General features: G+C 41.4%; 1 protein-coding gene across 1 annotated transcript in view; it reads left to right on the forward strand.

Annotated features, from left to right (window-relative positions):
* The window catches only part of CNTNAP5 (contactin associated protein like 5), a 697937-nt gene that overhangs the window by 386219 nt on the left and 292503 nt on the right, over nt 1–19215 (forward strand). The window contains exon 14 of the mRNA XM_021716185.1: nt 4548–4667. Coding sequence (XP_021571860.1) covers nt 4548–4667 — 120 coding nt within the window. The remainder of the gene's footprint in view (nt 1–4547; nt 4668–19215) is intronic.

Consider the following 19215-nt stretch of genomic DNA (forward strand, 5'->3'; position numbering starts at 1 on the left):
CAAGCATGCGCTACCACGCCCGGCTGATTTTTTGATTTATTGTAGAGATGAGGTCTCGCTGCCCAGGCGGGTCTCAAACCCGCGGGCTCAGGCAATCCACTCACCTCAGCCTCCCAAAGGCGCGGGATTACAGGCTGAGCCACCGAGCCCGGCTAATATGTGTTTTTTTAAAAGGGGAAATTGTATTTGGAGACCACTAATTGTGCATGAGTTTGCTTCCAGCATTTTCAATGGTCTAAACTTGAGAATACATTATTTAAAAAATTAAATAGTGAATTCATAATGGCATGAATGCAGAATTTTATAAAATTTTTGCTTTATATTTATTTTATGGTAAAAAAATCTAGTTTCTGTTAATAATAATGTGATTATTTATTAACTTTTTTCTGTGTTTAATAGCTTCATAATACAATAGCAATATTATTTTAAAATAAGGCTATTCAACATATTTTCAGATTTTTTTTTTTTTTTACAAGTGATATCCTATTACACCCTACCGGTCAAACTACTATTTTAACATCAAATTTGTTTAAATCTGTGAGTTCATAATAATGCTAAAAATATTCTCACTGGTCACTTTTGGAGCACGCTAGGGAAACATTTCAGTATCAATTCTGATGAATTAAAGGGAAACCATATAATCTTGTAGTTTAGGGAACTCAAATAACTGATGAGGGATGTTTGGTTTTATAAAGAATTCCCACTAGTGAATCAGGAAAACATTATAGAATTAGATTAACCGCTTGTAGCTGATTTGTCTTTGGGCAAAGTACTTCTGTTTATGAGTTCATTTACAGTATTCATAAATAGGAATGCAGTTACCAGTCTGTGCCCTCAGAGATCTCCCAGTAACGGAGCCGCTGTTTAGGGAACAAATATAGTAGGAACAGTAGGCTAATTTAGGTAGTAAATGACCCTCAAATCTCAATGACATAGCGTAATAGATGTTCCTTTTATGTTCACACCCACTGCAGTGTGACACCCACTGTAGTGTGACCCTGCTCAATGAAGTTATCCAGTGACACAGTCCTTTCTGTCTGACTGCCCCATTTCATTTAGGTCCTAAGGATCCTCTAAGAGGATTTTGAATGGCTCAGCCTTGCTTTGGTCAATGGGGCCTCAGCAAACATTATGTGACAAAACACTGACAAGTACTTGTTCATTGCTGCTCTGGGACCTACTTACTGTGTCAATTCCACTGCTAGAGTATGAGAGGTCTCAGGAACAAAAACCTAAGCCCTACAGCTTGCCACTGGTGAGCCCCGTTGACCCACAGCTGACTGCAGAAGTGTGAACTGCTGAGCTAAACCCAGACAAAATGGCTGACCTGCAGAATCATGGAGTGGTTGTGATTGTCAGTCAAATTCAGAGGTTTTTTTTGGTGTGTATTTGTTTTTATATAGCAACAGACAGCTGATACTGAGGATATATATGATAAAAGATTAGCCAAATACCAGAAGTTGTTAAAGTGGGTTGTGATGATATCAAGTTCGTTTAAATTACTCTCTGTGCTCTTCGCATGTATTTGAAAGTTTCTGTATTAAAAAGGTTAAGAAGAAAATACTGAAGTTTAATATCACTTGAAAAAATTTCTGGTTAAATTCATTTGCTTTCACTTTCTTTCAATGTTTGAGAATTGTTTTTTATTATATTTACTCTTTTAAAAGTATTTAAAATAGTCTCCTTAAAATTTTAAAATAGTTAAATGATTTCAAAATTAGAAATATAAAACTTTCAGAAAGGTCTAGTTTTCATCCCTGTCCCCTCCCACCTTTTTTCTTCTCTCCCCACAGACATGTGTCTTAGTTCCTACCTGAATATTGTGGGAGACATCTTAGACAGTTGTTAGTGAATCTGTACTTAAATTAGCGATATCCATAGAAGACTAGGCACGTAAGAAAATAAGACAGTTCTTAATTTCAGGAAAATCAAAGTTTTGTTCAGGAAAGGAAAACTAATCACAGCACATTAACGCGGCTAATTTATGAGTAGCGTTTACATGGTCACATCACCATAAACGATAACCATTGATTTAACTAAAATGGCAATAGAACTACGATGGAAGGATGGGGAAATAGGGGGCTTTTTCCATATTTGGGGATGGAGGAGAAGGGCTACGTTCTCATCTTCCTCGTTGGCAAGGGAATAGATAACTTTAAAAGTGAAAAAAATCACAAAGTAACAATATAGACATGCTATTATAATAGTCAATATCAAAAGAATGAACTAAGAATGAAAAGTCATGATCTCTGCGCAGAAAGGAGGTTAGGGCTATGGTTTTTTTTTTATAACAAGCCTTGTGGTTTACAAAAAAATTGAAAAAAAAATTAAGCCAACAAAAACTTATTAATTAGGGGGCAACATGACATGAATAAATGAGATAATAATAATAGTGACTCCTATTGATCAAGCCCTTGCCATGTGCCGTATGTGGATTACCTCTTTAAATCCTTACTATAATAGCATGAGGTAGGCTCTTTTTAGATTTATAGCCTGATGAGACGATTTAAACTTTCAGAATTCATTAGCTACTTATTGTAATGAATCATAGGAAACAACATCTGGAAACAACTCTAGGTCTGTCAGCAGAAGCGGCTTAGCTGGGTGGCTCTAGCCAGCTTGGTCTCTCACGCAGCCATAATGAAGACGTCTGAGAACTGCAGTCACTTCAAGGCTTGACTGTGGAGATCTGCTCCGGTGCTCTCTTACACAGAATGCCGCAGAAGCTTCCAAGCTCACTTCTGCGGGCCTCCTCCCAGGGCTGCCTGGTGACATGGCAGTTGGCTTCTACCAAAGCTAGTGATCCAGGTACAAGAGAGAAGCCATTGTCTTTTGTATCATGTAATCTTGGAAGTGACACCTGTCACTCTGTCAGATTCTGTTTGTTGCAAAGTCAATGAGTCTAGCCTACTCAGAGGAAGGGCATGAGTTTATGAGCAGGGTGTGAATACCCAAAAGTGTCCATTTGGGGAAACACCTTAGAGGTTTTCCATCACAGGTGAAGCAGCTTGTCCTGCTCCCATAGGGAGCAAATAGTAGCCTCACCATGTGAAACCATCCGTTCTGACTCCAGGGTTTACGTTCTTAGCCACCGGGCAACCACTCACGTGCTGCCAGCTGGCCTTTGTTTACCCTTCATGGGACCACACACGATCCTTCCACATGGCTGTCGTCTTGGGAGAACGGGAGGGGCTGGGGAGAGACCACACGCCAAAGAGTTGATGTTCATGTATGTGACTCACACTCGGGTGTGCTGTCAGGTTTGGGCAAGCATATCTAAGCCGAAGGTGATGCTGCCTCTTCAGGGCACAGCCTGACACTCCCGCTTACCTGCTGCTGCAGAAGGTGTGCGGGTGTGCCAGAGAGAACGCTGCAAGGACAAGGATAACCTTGAATTCACTCTAATTTATAAAAAGGAGTCAAGCCCTCTCAGACTTTATACCTTTACTGGTAATGAATTATTTGAGGCACCCCTCACACTTGATCATGACAAACTGCAGCTTCATATTCCTGGAATGGGGCATTAGTCACAAGGGGTAGGAGTTGACGAAGGTGAGGAGTTTGTACTATATCTTGAAAGCTGTTGGGAGCCACTGAAGTGTTTAAAGCATGGAAGGGTGACATGATCGGAGGCGTACCTGCTGCTCGGAGCTACAGCTTTTTGCCTGAAGGAACGGGAGGCAGTCTATATCCCCATGCATGAGGCAGCAAATGTCTCCTTTATACCTCGATAGATTTATTCATGTTGGTTTAAAAAAGTTTATATATTTCTGGAGCCTGCGGATTGGTCAAAGGCACCTGTCTCGGGGCACTGAGCCTGCCTCTACCCGAGTGTGCCTCTCTCTGAGCAAGACCTTTATTGCTGCCAGTCAGGCTGTGAGCCTTCTGGAGCACAGACTGACTAACTCCCCCCTGGTTCTGTCCCCTGGTGGCACCCACATCTGTTGACAAGCATGAGGAACTTAGTAAATGCTCGTTACGTCAAAAGGACTAAACTTGGTTGTGTCCTGATTACATGCTAGTTATAATACTGAGCTCTGGGAATAGAAATAAGACAGTTTCCTTTTACTTTATTAGTCAAGAGACATAATTGTATGTATGCATTTATTTTTTAAATGTACTGGTCAAACATGTGTCCAGTCCTTGCTATGAGTGTGGCTCTGTGTCAGGCCCCAAATGTCAACTCGTGACCACTACTTACAGACTCTATAACCCATGAAGGGAGACAGAATAGTATGCCGGTGACCCTAGCTCAATACACCGTGGGGGCATACAGGAAGATCATATAATTCAGCAAGGAGGAAGGCTTTATAAGGGGTTGGGGAGATTTTTGGGGGGGTGCAACCTCCTCTGAGCTGATTTTAGAATAAATGAGTTAAGATGAATGAAAAATGCAGCTCTTAGCAGGCTGAAAGACAAAGTCGAGGATACACAAGAAGGGAAGAAATAAACGAGCAAAGTGAATATAAGTAGAATTTACTCATCCTTGCAAAAGGATATGCAAAGCCAAGCAAAGTCTCATCTCTGCTGCCTTTATGTCTTTCCAGCCATCTACGAGCAATCCTGTGAGGTGTACAGACACCAGGGAAACACAGCTGGTTTCTTCTCCATCGACTCGGATGGCAGCGGGCCGCTGGGACCTCTCCAAGTATACTGCAATATCACGGGTAAGAGTGCAGAATTCCGCTCACACTTAACCTAATCTCCTAAGGGTACAAAGCCAGGGGAATTCCACTGGAAGGAGATACCTGTGTGGATAAAATTCTGAAGGACCAACTGGCTTTCTCTGGAGAGGACATGGGATTTGGGGGGAATAATAGAAATTAGCAGTAAGGTTAATTTCATTGAAAGAGAAAAAAGAAAACTTGTTCATGGTCTTGATCATGTTTCACTGAATCAAGAATTGATTATCAAGCATTTTCTGTAGGACTTGCCGAGAACATTTCTTGAAATTCGAAAACAAAGGAAAGGAAAACAAACAAACTAAATTCAGTCATTGGGAATCCCTGACTCAGGAAGTAGAAAAGCTTGATTTGTGTCTGGCCCTGAAGACTGATAAATGCCCACTGCCGAGTGACCTGGGTGGATCCTATCTTCTCTCTGAGCTTCCGTTGTTCATTGGTGAAGTGGGAATATGGAACCTGTCCCTTTGAGCTGTGAGGATTAAATGCAATCATGTGTACTGGAGAAGCCAGCCAGGCTGGTTATCCTGTCGATGCCTACCCAAAACACATGAGCTGTTTCTGCTTTTCCTGGAAATCTCCCGATAGTTTGCAATTTATTTCCAAGTGCAGAAGGATGTAGCAAGAGGCAATTATTACATGAGTTTAGAAACAGCATATGATCGCTAATTTGCTCTGCAATATAATTCCACAGAGCCAAACCCTGATGTAATAGTTATTTAAAACTCCAGCTATGCAAGCATTCCTACCATTGTGAGCGTCATTAAATAGCACATGCATATTTTTGTGTTTGTTCCAAGCACTGGTCTTCAGAGATGCCAGCTGCATCATGTAACGAGGCAGGGAAGTTGGGGTCTCTTAAGGCTCATTGAGTCCTCAGGCCTCAGGCTCCTCTGCCACCTGGCAACTGCATTGATGCAGCCCTTTCTGTAGCCAGCCACTCTTCTGGACACCAAGGATATGCGGGAAAATAAGACTTGGTGGCTATCGTTCATAAGGCAGCAAAGCAGGGGACCCTACTGTGTGATGTCACAGGCAGAGATGCAAGCAAGCTATTACAAGACTATAGGCGAGGAAAGAATTTAGTCAGTCACCTATTCAGATACAAAGGGATACACTTTTTTGCAGAAAAGGCTAGTGATCTGAACCGGATGCCATTTCGTTGCATTTTCATAATACTTAGTTTCTCCAGAATGGGTGTTTGCTAGCTGCCTTTCCAGAGCCCTAAAGCAATTAGAAGTTGTTTTCCTGTTCTCTTTCCATGGTGGTAGGAACCTATAGTGTTTAGCAACCTGGTAAAAGTAATAGGCTTCTCCATGGATCTTGGTTCTTTTAAAAATGTAATCAACATATGGATTCTTGCTAAAAATGCAGACTTCACAGCCCCAGAAATTCTAATTCAGTAAATGGACTTTTATTGAGTTTCCCTAGCGATTCTGATCAAATTTACCCAGTCCACTTTACCAAAAAACGGAGGAAGTCATTTGGCTGCAAAGGAAGGCAAAGGAGATAAATGCCCGCTGCTGAGTGGTCAGGTGTGACTTGTAACAATAGGAGTGTGGTAATGGGCACCAATTGCCATGCTCAGCCCATGCTGGGAATAGAGCTGGGAGTTTACAAATACCAGCTCGGTTAATCCTCGCAACAAAAACCAGAGGCAGATATTTTTTTAAATCTCCATCTCACATGGAAGGAAAGAGACCATGAGCATTTCATGACTTGTTCAAGGTGATAAATTCTATGACTAACAGTCAAGACTCAGGAAGAATGCAGAACCTCTGGTTCCAAAACTATCTGTATCACAGAAACATTAATTGGATACTCTGTATTTGGTATACTTTGCTTTAAGCGTTTTAAAAAAATAAGATTTGGTATAAAAGTAATCAATGTTAATTGTAGAAAATTTGAGGAAATAATATAAAGGAAGTGTTAAAGCTACCTATATCCCACAGTCCAGAGACTGCCGCTGTTATTATTTTCTTTGAATTTCCTTGGGACTGTTTTCTGTGAATGTATAATTGTGTTTTTTTCTATAAATATGTATTTTAGATACATATCATATACATATATTTAAATCATAAATTTTATTTTATTGTGTATACGTATAGAATTTCCCTATTTAACTATGTTTTGGAATTAAAATATATACATTGAACATAGCTTAGAAAATTTAAACTCTCCAAGTAATGTAAATACCAGGTCATAGAGGGCCTGACCGATTTTACATGAACCTTTCTGCCTTACCTTGCAGCAGCCTTCTATCAGAGTTGATGTTTGCCAGGTTGTCCGAGAATGGGTACAGGTGAATGTGTGCTTGTATTTAAAGGTTGCTGTCTCGCTGTTTTCATCCTGAAGGAATCAGAGCCTCTGACCTGTGTCTTGAGCTGATCGGCTAGATGTACATGGTTGGGCATTTCTTTTGAAGGTGATTTTTTTGGCCACACGCAGTTGCAAAATGTATTTGTTTTAGTATTCTTAAGTGGCGTCAGAAATAAAAGCAGGGTTCTGTGAAGGATAAACTACACAACTATTATAACTAACTGGCAAACAGTTTTCACATACATACATGTAATAATGATCAAATATACATCTTTCTATTTCACAATTTTAAATGTTCAATGTTCTTCAGCGTGAGTGACTTATGACACGATGAAAGTGTGCTACAGTGGTCCAGGGAAGAGAGTGAGCAAGACCAAGGCGGAAGTCTTGTTCTGTCTTTAGCTCTGGTTTCTGAAACACAAAGTGGCTGTTTTCTGCACTTTCCGGCAGCATCACGGGGGTAACACCAGAACGTGTGTATAGGGGACCAAGAGTTCTTGGCCCTGGGTTCTCTTTCTGCTCCTTGTGCTGGTCAGCTGAGCAATGAAGCCTAGTACCACCTCTCCAAAATTAGGATCTGGGGCCAGATGCTTTCACAGCCCTTGCTCATAGAGAAAAATCATTTGAGGTTCCACAGAAAAGAGAAAGGAGAACTTTCTCCAAGGAAGTCTATAGATGTTGGGTGAGGTGACTCACACTTGTAGTCCCAGCACTTCGAGAAGCCGAGGTAGGAGGATTGCTTGAGGCCAGGAGTTTAAGATCATCCTGGCTAACGTCCTGAGACAGAAAAGGAGGAGGAGGAGAAGGAGGAGGAAGAAGTAGAGACTACAGATACTTGCAAATGGATGTCATGGTGCTGAAGATGGGCAGGTTTTGTTGTGAAAAAGTCCATTTGAATCCCAGCTGCCTCCTCTTGCAGTGAACCCTAGGAAGCATTAGTTCCCCCTTCCTATGGATGGTGCCTAGTCTGACCTGAGAGATGTAAGTCTGTGCATCTCACCGACACACAGTCACCTTCTGGAGGGGAGAACACCAAACGCTCATGCGGCCACTGCCCATTTGATGTAAAGCAGGATGAGCTCTGCCGGGGGCAGGTAGGCCAAATTATGGAAGTAACTCAAAATTGCTAAAATGGACTGAATCTAGATCTCTACCCACTTTTGGTTGTGGGTCACACCCAGAACCATGTTCTAAGTCGCTTTGCCTCAGGACTAGTGAATGGGAGAGTGAGAAGGCAACTTTTAGACGGAGGCTTGAGTGAAATGATGGATGAGAAGATAAAAGTTTCTGCGGGGACACATCTGCCCTGCTTTTAACATCTTTATACGTGATTCAGTTCAGCACAGTATAATTTTACTGAATATAAATTTGCACATTGCAGGCACTGTGCTAGGTGCTGCAGCTATGAAAGTGTTTCTGCGTTCGTTTCCTGGGACATCTGAAGTACAGGTATAGCTTGGAGGTGTTGTGGGTTTGATTCCAGACCATTGCAGAAAGGGAATATCTCAGTTAAGCAGGTCACACCATTCTTTTAGTTTCTAAGTACATGTGAAAGTATGCTTACTCTAGTGTAATAAGTGTTTCTTATGTCTAAGAGAATACAATATACTTACTTTAATTTTAAAAAGCCTGGTTGCTTAAAATGTTAACAATTTTCAGAGTCTTCAGAGAGTTTCAATCTTTCTGTTGGAGGGTCTTTCCTCAATGCTGATGCTGCTGACTGATCAGGGTGGTGATTGCTGAAGGTTGGAGTGGGTGTGGCAATTTCTGAAAAATGAGACAAAATTGAAGTTTGTCACATAATTGACTGTTCCTTTCACAAAAGATTTCTCTGTAGCATGTGATGCTGTTTGATAGCATTTTGCTCACAGTTGAACTTCTTTTAAAACTGGAATCCATCCTCTCACTCTGCTGCTGTTTTATCATGTAAGTTTATGTAACATTCTAAATCCTTTGTTGTCATTTCAACAATGTACACAGGCTTTACACCAGGAGCAGATTCCATTCCAAGAAACCACTTACAAGAATCAGCTCATCGTTGGTTCAAATTTCATCATGGGATTGTAGGGATTTAGTCACATCTTCAGACTCTAATTCTAATTCTAGTTCTCTTGTTATTTCTACTACATCTATGGTTAATTCAGTCCCTGAAGTCTTCAATCTCTCAAAGTCATTGGAACAGGTGTTAGAATCAACTTCTTCCAAACTCCTCTACTTATAAATCACAAATGTTCTTAATGGTATCAAAAACAGTGATTTTTTTCCCCCAGAAAGTGTTTTATTTACTTTGCCCAGATCCATCAGGAGTTACTGTCTATGGCATCTGTAGTCTTGCAAAATGCATTTTTTTTATATTTAATAAGACTTGAAAGTCAAAATGATTCCTTGATCCATGGGCTGTAGGACGGATGTTGTGTTAGCATGCCTGAAAGCAACAATAATCTTGTATATCCCCATCAGGGTTCTTGGTAGCCAGGTGCATTGTCAATGAGCAGTGATATTTTGAAAGGAATTTTTTTTTTAAATGAGCAGTAGGTGTCAACAGTATGCTTAAAATATTCAGGAAATCATGCTGTAAACAGATGTACTGTCATCCAGGCTTTGTTGTTTAATTTCTGGAACACAGACAGAATAGATTTCGTATAAATTATTAAGGGCCCTAGTATTTTCAGAATAGCAAATGAGCATTGGCTTCAACTTGAAGTCACTAGCCTCTCTTTTGAACCTTTGAAGTGAGGCATTGACTTTTCTTCTGTAGCTATGAAAACTCTAAATGGTGTTTTCTTCCGATAGGAGGTTCTTTTATCTATGTTGAAAGTCCGTTGTTTATTATAGCCACTTTCATCAATTAATTTAGCTAGATCTTCTGGATAACTTGCTGCAGCTTCTATGTCAACACTTGCTGCTTCACCTTGTACTTGTATATTACGAAGATGGCATCCTTCTCTAAATCTCTGAAGTTCCCTCACCATTCTTAGCCTTAATAGAAATGAAAAGAGGGCTTTGCTCTGGATTAGATTTTAGACCTAAGGGAATGCTGGGACTGGTTTGATCTTCTATCTAGACCACTGAAGATTCTTCCATATCAGCAATAGCTGTTTTGCTTTTTATCATTTGTGTATTCACTGGGAGAGCAATTATAATTTCTTCCAGAACTTTTCCTTTGTCTTCACAATTAGGCTAACTGTTGGTGCAAGAGGCCTAGTTTTGGGCCTTATCTCAGCATTTGACATGCCTTTCTCACTAAGCTTAATCATTTATAGCATTTGTTTTAAAGTGAGAGAGGTGCAAGTCTTTCTTTCCCTTGAACACTGAGAGGCTGTTGTTGGGTTATTCATGGGCCTAATTTCAATATTATCATGTCTCAGGGAATAGAGAGGCCTGACGAGAGGGAGAGAAATGGTGGAAGCGTCCATAGGTGGAGTAGAACACACAATATTGATGGATGAAGTTCATTGTCTTATATGGGAAGGACTCATGGTGTCCTGAAGCAGTTACATTAGTAATATAAAAGATCACTGACCTTTTTAATTGTCCCTGAACAAATACGAACGCCATTCTAAGCACAAGCAACAAGATCACCATAACAGATATAAGAATAATGAAAAAGTTTGAAATATGGCAAGAATTACCTAAATGTCACATAGAGACATGAAGTAAGCCCATGCTTTTGGAAACATGGTGCTGATAGACTTCCTTAACACAAAGTTGCCACAATATTTAATTTGTAAATCTGTGAGGCACAATAAAGCAAAATGCAATGGGATGAGATATGCCTATACCAGAAACTGGATGGCTTAGGAAAAAGAAGTATATTGTCCCACAGTTCTCGAGGCTAGAAATCCAAAACCAAGGTACATGAAGAGCCATACTTTCTGTGAAACCTGAAAGGCTGAACCCTTCTTTGCTTCTTTCTAGCTCTTTGGTGGTTTGCCTAATTCTCAGCATTTCTTATGTTGCAGCATTAGCACTTTAATCTCTGCCACCCTGCCTCCATATGATATTGGCATGTGGCTTTCTCCCCTCATGTGTCTCTGTGTTTTTCTTCTATTTTCTTAAGGATACTTGTGTGTTGGATTGAGCCCACCCTAATGGAGTATGACCTCATAGTAACTTGTTTCCATCTGTAAGGAACCTGTTTCTGGATAGATCACATTCATAAACACTGAGGGTTAGGATTATAATATATTATTTTGAATGACAAAATTAAATCCCTAACAATAACAATTCAGTCTCCTTCACAGACTAATCATGAAGAAGAGACAGCCACAATTAAAGTATAGCATAAGTGCAGTGATAAGGCATGTGTAGTGCATGTTAGGGGCCCCAGGAAGGATTCTCAACCCGGCCTAACACCTACGAAGGGTTCCTAACCCACAGAAGGGCTGTTGGGCAGGCAGATAATATCTCTAAGTCCTGGATGGAGAGTGGGAACCTGTCAGGAGAAGCAGTGAAGAAAGGCATGTCTGGGCAGAGAAAATGAATGGCAGAAGCAAAGTCCCTAGAACCTGCACATTTGTGGGTGCCACCAAACCCAATAAGCCAAGTCGCTAGGTTAGGACAACGAAAATCTCATATAACTGAATGAACAGAAAAGAAATGATCCAACTGACTTGAACAGGAACATGCAAAAACTATGAATGTTTATAATCTGATAGACTAGAGTTTCCCGGCAAGGAAACCTGCTGTCTTAGTTCCAGCAGAATAGAAAAGAAGGGATGGCTTTATTATAGATAGCTCTTGAGCATGTCAGACTTTTTAATTGGCCCTGAACAAATATGAGCACCATTCTAAGCACAAGCAACAAGAGCCCTGAGCCTCTACCTTGGGGGTGGTGGATCTGTCAGATGACTTGCTCCAATTAGGAATTATTTACAAGAATGTGAGTCCATAAAAGGGAATAGGCTGGGGCCATACCACAGAGCTAGCCACGGAGATGTCGTTTCCACTTCTAGGCCTGCAGAAGTGAGGGGCAAGAGTGCAGTCAGAGTGGAAAAGAGAGTGCATGTGGAGAAGTCATGCCTTGGGAGAGCCATGATTTCTGCGTAGGAAGCAGCCAGCTCCGTGCAGTGACCTCTTTGACTTCAGACTCTCCTGGCTCTTTGCAGTGTCTTTCCCGTGCTCCCCATTGGCCAAACCCAGACAGAATCCAGAAGGCAAGAGCATGCATTTAGAGAATGCTCTTCCTCAGCCTTCCTGGGCATAGAGAGGGCTAGAGATGGACGGGAAGTGGAAATAGTGGGGAAAGTGGGTGATATCCATGTCACCCTGCTGAAAGAAGTATCAAAAATGGGGAAATGATTAGAACCCATAAGAATTAAGGATGGTGGAGAAGGTAGAGATCATGAGTAGAATCCACAAGCCATGCAATCAATGAAGCATAGATTTATTTAATACATTTCAAACCAAATCAGAAAAGACTTCTCTTTAGAGGTAAAATGGGGATAAGGTTAGATAGAATTAATATACGAAACACAGCAAATAAGAGACTTAGAGAAGTATCTGACCCCAAGAGCTGATACAAGCACTCAGTTTGTGAATAATTAGAGCCAAGTATCCAGCTAAGTGAAACTGTGACATACTAGAATGTAATGTCTTGTCAAAAGGGAGATCTGGGTTTCATGTCGCTGTCTGATGATAAAAATCTGGACTGGAAGAAGATCATTTTAACCAGTGACGTAGGAGTTTGTGATCATTCTCAGCTGCATCGATCTCAATGGACAAGCAGGAAAGGATGCTTTTGAGACAACTAGGAGTCCATTGGGTTCTAAGAATTGGTTTGGGAGATGAAAAGGCGCATGAGGTGAGCTCGTAGGATGAATGAGATGCCATCAGAAAGTAAAGCGGCTCTTGGCACTAGGTCCAACATCAAAGAAGAGGCAAGAATGGAGAGAGAGTAAGGCACAGTAAACGAAATCAGCAAACGCCTGAGGTACCCGGAGAAGAAGCTTGGGTTGGTAAGACAAGAGAATGGGGTTCCTCTGGTATCACCCTCTTTCCCTGAGGTGATGATTATTCATTTTTTTGTGTCAGCTTTACTGGACATGGTACCCGATATTTGGTCAAACATTAGTCTGGATGTTTTCTGTGGAAGTGTTTTTTTGGATGAGATTAACATTAAAATCAGTGGAGTGTGGTAAACGTACTCACCCTCTATAAGGTGGATGCACCTCACCCAATCAGTTGAAGACCTTAATAGGGCAAACGCTAACCTCTCCCAAATGACAAAAAAATTCTGACAGATGTCTCAACTGGAACTGCAGCTCTTTTCTGACTCTCCAGCCTGCCATCCTACCCCACAGATTTTGGACACACTAAGCCTTCATAATCCAGTTTCTTGAAATGAATCTTTCTTTCTCTCTCTTATATACACACGTGCGCACACACAAACACACACACACACACACACACACACACACTCAGTTCATCCAGCTAGTTCTGTATTAATTAGACACCTGACGAATATACTTGAGTTTCCTCAAGCCAGGTTAGGTGCTTGTACTCTATTCTCTTATCATCTGTGGATTTCCACCATGACACTGATCACACTCCATTACAACCATCAGTGTTCATTTGTGCGGCCCTATAGAGCTGAAAGCTCCTTGTTGGAAAGTAAAGAACAGGGTACGATGAATCCTTGGATCCACTATTAGACATACTCTGACGAGTCCAGAATAAATTGAACTCTGAGAAATCACTGCCAAATTGAAGACTAATTTCTCCCTTTCCCCTCTTTTTTTTTTTCCACTTCCTATAATTTGTCTTTGACTCAGTCACTGCTCCATTAAATCGATAACATTTTGGAACAGTGGAAACAGCCTCAGTATTTAATCTTTATGGGGCTTGAGTCATTCCGATTCTTTCTGAAGTCTTCTGCAAGTCCAAGAATACGGTGTCTATCTGCTCCTGATCACCTTCATGACTCTATTCCCAGCCTCTCTAAGTGTCTTTATTCTTCAAACCAAAGAGTGACTAATGGACAGGGAACATGTTTTGGAGTCACACTGCAGTTTAAATTACAGTGCAAGCACATTCTGCTGTGTGGCCTTGGGCAAGTCATTTAACATTTCTGGATATTGGCTTCCTGATCAATAAAATGGAGGTTATTAAAATGAATGCCTTTCGAGACTGAGGTGAAAATTAGAATATGTGCACAAAGTTTCTAACTTCAAAAAGTAGATTGTCTTGAAATAGGGCAATGCGGCATCATGGTATAATTATTAATTGTGTCTTTGTTTGCTCTCACAATTGTTCTAGTATGGATAATATTATATAGTTGTACCAGCCGTAAAAAGTAGCTATCTCCTTATGCCAGCAATAAAATTTTTACTTCTGCAGGCGCTGTGAGATTTCAGAGGCTCTTGGAGCCTGGAGGGAGCATTTCTGAGGAGAAGTTTCCAATACTGATAAAACAGAATTATAAGGGTGAGGTGCTCTGACAAGATTTTTCTTGAAACTTGACATTTAAACTCATTCTACTCAGTTTACATGTGCTCTTTTTAATGTTAACAGGACACCTTGTCAACATGTTAAAAGGTATTTCCTATCTGACACTGTTTTTTTCTCTGTACAGTATAATTGCATATTGATATGCAAAAGTGTTTGTCTGAAAACACTAAAAAATATATTTACTTCCTGTCTCGATGGGTACAATGCCAATTTCATGCATGTGGACCTATAAAGCAATCATCAGGCATTACAAGGAATTTGCAAGGAACATTTAGTCAAATCTCTAAAGCAAAACGTTTTTTTCGTTCTCAGAGAGCTCATAATCCATGTGCAAACCATCTTTCCAGTCTTCATATCTTGTCACTCTGGCTGTTATGATGCTCTGTTTCTCACTCCTTTGGCAACAGCCTCTGTTTTCATTAAAACTCATCAAAGCATGGATAATGGTGTAGGTAGAAAACTGCAATTGAGGTCTCTCCAATATTACTGCACATAATTGTGCAATGTGATTGCAGGTAATAGATTATCATTCCAGCTACTGACAGAGAGAAGGAAATGTGTCCATTCGGCTAGGGCTAAATTGTCAGCCTTGCTTCCTGATGTTAGAGTTTATCTCTGGACTGTACTTGGGTCTGTCAGTGTAGGGAAAATGAGAACTACCCATGACATAAAATGGGGCCACTCGGTTATCAAGTATTTATTTTTCCCAGCCTTCTAAGTATGTTGTTAATTTTTGGCAGCTGTGTTGATTGTATAGCTAAGTAAGTAGTGTTTAGTTGTTTGTGTCATGTGTATCCAGAATACTGTTTTCTGCCAGTGCTCCCCTACTTATTCCTATTCCAAGATACCCTACTTCCAACACACACACACACACACACACACACACACACACACACACACACACACAAATATTAACTTTTATTGCCCTACCAAAGGTTTGTGTAAGAACAAGCTGAGCTCAAGTTCTCCAGTTTTTTGTTTGTTTTTTGTTTTGCTTTGTTTATAAGTTGGGTCACTATCGTTGCAGAAGTGCTGTTGCCAAAAAGTTTTCACTGCATAAAATTGTGTTGAGTATCTATTGGGTACCAAACTAGTGCAACATGCATCACTGTGAAGCAGCTGGGATAATTTTTTATTTTATAGATGCATTAATGAAGCTAGTAAGTTGTAGAAACAGGACGCCAATTATAGCTGTCTAGAGCTAAAGTTTCTGCTCTGTCCGTGGTGGCTTCTTATCAAAGGGCTCTGAGGCACGGCAGGCAACCCTTCCTCTATTACTTTAAATCAATATGCATTGGTTATCTGCTCTGGTCAGGCACTGAGGTGCCACTGAGAATATATAAGTGATTAAAATATGGTCCCCAAAGTTCACAGAATGTGTCCTATTGTGTCCTTGTAGAAAACAACAGCAACAACAACAGCAACAAACATCCACGTCTGCCACCTTCCCCGCCCTGATTCACACGTCATGCAACAGCCAGAGTGATCTTTTAAACACTCAGACCTGGCCTTGTCTCATCATCCCTTGAGTAAATCCAAGTGTCATAGCCATGGCTTGTTGAAGGGCACAGTTGTGAAGATTAGTAAGGGTACATGCATCAATTAAAACTCCTAGAACAGTGCCAATATTACTCCTCTGAATCATCATACAATTATTGTAATTGTTTTCTGTGGGGAGATGAGCAAAATCCTTGCTCTTTATACCTCTGTACATGGAAGGTGATGGTGACAGCTTGTTACGGTTGCCATGTAGTCAGTTAATGAGTTGTCATGTAAACAGTGTCAGAGAGTGACGGTCACAGAGCAGGTGATAAAGGTAACCCAAGTCCTCTTTCTGTTCCTTTGCCTTTCCACTGCCTTTATGGACAGCAGGCTCAGCACATCTTGGGAAGAAGCTCGCAGGCTCTGTCCCCTGGTAGCACAGGGATCGTTTCCTGGAAGAGACCCTCTCATGGGTGACATATGTGCTGTGGCTCACTAGCGGTTTAATCAGTTGGAATAATACTTGTATTGTTGCTTATATTTCAGAGGGACAATTTGCTTTCTGAAAATGAAGTGTTTTCCAGAGAACTATTTTAGGCTGAAGAACAGTAATTCAACAGTTCGGAGCAGGGAACCTTTTTTCTTTTCTTTTAAGTGTCTCTTACCCTCTGTCAACTACAATGCAGTGACCACATAGGCCTTCCAAAAGGTTGGTCTCCCGGGCAAAGCTCAGAAGTGGATCTGCCTGTGCTGAAGGCCTGATCTTTAAAATGGTCTCTCTGGGCTAGTGGCAGAAGGCATAATCTCCTGCTAAATTGGGCCATTAAATAAAACTACTAAGTCATAAAGCTGTAGCATTGCCCTGAAATTAAAGCACTGTCACCTTTGCATTGCCAAGAATTTTAACAGGCACTTAGAGAAATTCCTTTCTCACACCCGTTCAGCACAGCCAGTTGATTCCTACCCACGTGGGTCAGGACAGGAGGCTCTGGCGATTGCAGTGCGATTTTCACTCCTTTACCTGGTCATTCATTCATGCATCTCCCCTTTACTAACTTGCTCGCTGCTTTCTTGAATTCCTTTGTTTTTGTCTTATTTATCGACTCATTCATTAACTTTCTCATTTATTTGATTCCTCATTGGTTTTTTTCATGTGTTCAGTGACACATTCTTCATTAATATAGTCAGTCGATGATTCCGTTGGTCATTTAGAAATTAAGTAACTCAAATAAACTTTTGATTATTGACTGGAGTGGGCGCCAAGTTTACAAAATAAATACATCCGCTCTCGTCCTCACAGAACTCACAGTTCAGAGGAGAGGACGGATTGTAAACAGATATTTTATGCAGTGTAGAAAATAGAATAGAAGCCAATAGGTGGTACAGAAATAGTGCAAAGGAAGCAGTGGTTGAACGAAGCCAGACACGGAAGCTGGGGGTGATGGGTAGAGAAACTGTCCTTGAGGGGCTGCCCTCTGAGCTGAGTTTTGTAGTAGAATCAGCTAACATTTATCCAGCAGCTTCTGGTAAGGGGCACCATGCTAGGTATTTTGCAGTCATAATGTTACTGTGTTTTTCAAGCAACCACGTGAAGAAGGTACCGTTCTTTCCATTCTACGGAGAAAGGCACTGAAATCTTGAGTGACCAAGCAACTTGCCCAAGGCCTCACCAAAAGCCAGTAGTTGAAGCTATAGTTGAAGTTGTGAGGTTGAGTTCCTAAACATAGAGTCTCTGAGGAAGGAAAGGCCCCTTTGTCCAACCAGAATTTCCCTCTGGCCTGCACCACTCCATCGCCAATGGTCACCCTCCATTAACTCGACGCCATGATGGAAAGCTCCTTTAGGAAATGGCGTGAAGAAACGAGGTCTCCATTGCACCCACTTTACCTCCCTGATCTTCGCTTTGCTCATCTGTAAAATGGGGTGATCTACTCACCTTTCCAGGTTTTTAATGAATATTAAATGAAAATTATATAAAACAGAGATGCTGTTATTTACGCCTATTCTCAGTAATGTTTATTGGGTAGGTATAAAACAGTGATCAGAAGTAGCATGTTTAGCAAGCACCTGAAGATGTTGGACCTTGGGATATACCTATATCTTGCACTGTAGCACAGTGCTTGATAAGTCTCCTTCCTTATCCATCTCTCCCCTTCTAAGGTGGCCCTGGTCAGCGCCTAGAACTGCTCTTCTCAAGCACTGAACACAGGACTTATCCTGACTTCTTTCTGATGGACCCTTCACAGCATTTTATCTTGCAGATCTCTGAGGAGTCCCTGCTTTCGGTGCCAGGGGATCGGGAGGCATTCCAGTCAACAAAGGTTTTTTGAGGCACCCTGCCTTGAGTACCATAGACTGCTGACCTCTGTGCATGAGGACCACATACTACAACAATGAGATAAAGCCATGCACTTCTTAAAACAGTTGTATCTAGGTCATTTTATTTAATTCATGCAAGTATCCTGTTGCTCCTTGATAGCAGTGGACCTCTCGTCAAGCTACTTAGCTCAGTTTCCCCATCTGCACATTAAAAATGATAATATATTCTCAACCTCATAGTTAATGTGCAGATGAAATAAAATTAATCAAATGTATGTAATACACCCAGGCCACTATATTTATTCTCTAAGACCTCTTGAAATAAAAGTCATCACCACCCAGGACCACCATCCTGGGAGGATATAGACACCAAAGGAATTCAGAGGATTCCGTGGTCAAGAAATTCTTCATGGGAGACGTCAGGTTTGGGTTGGACTTTAGCAGACATGTGTCCCAGGGCTAGGTGAAAAAGAGCAAAGGGAGACCAATCTTCTTGAGCTCTGCAAGATTATAGATATGGGGCTGCAACGGGCAGGTACCCCAGGGCCCTTTGTCTGTTTTGAGGGCTCCTGACTCCCCAGGTGTTCCGATGAGTGATACGCTTTAGCTGAAAGAGTATCTCTCAGGAAAAAGAATGTAGCAAGTGGGTGTCAAGGGCGTCTCCCTGCTGGTTTTTGTTCACCTTTGCTGTGAGGCCCGGCTTTCGCAGAGAGATGATGAGTGGAAGTCATTCTGGACACTGAAAAGAACACCAGGGCCAAGATGGACTAGCAGAGTGTGCTTCCTCGTCCTGTGAAGCAGGCTGTCAGAGCAGCCGTGTGCCTGGCCGCCTCTCCCATCACTCTCCTCCTTCCACGGACTCCGTCACAGGACCGTGCCTCGGCCTGCATTCTTCGGGTGCGTGTGTTTGAATGTGTCGTGTTTCTGTCTGTCTGTGAAAAGATGCCTGCAGGAGACGTCGCCT

This window comes from Carlito syrichta, unplaced genomic scaffold, assembly GCF_000164805.1.
Source record: "Carlito syrichta isolate Samal-C Ts95f unplaced genomic scaffold, Tarsius_syrichta-2.0.1 Scaffold308256, whole genome shotgun sequence".
Lineage (NCBI taxonomy): Eukaryota > Metazoa > Chordata > Mammalia > Primates > Tarsiidae > Carlito > Carlito syrichta.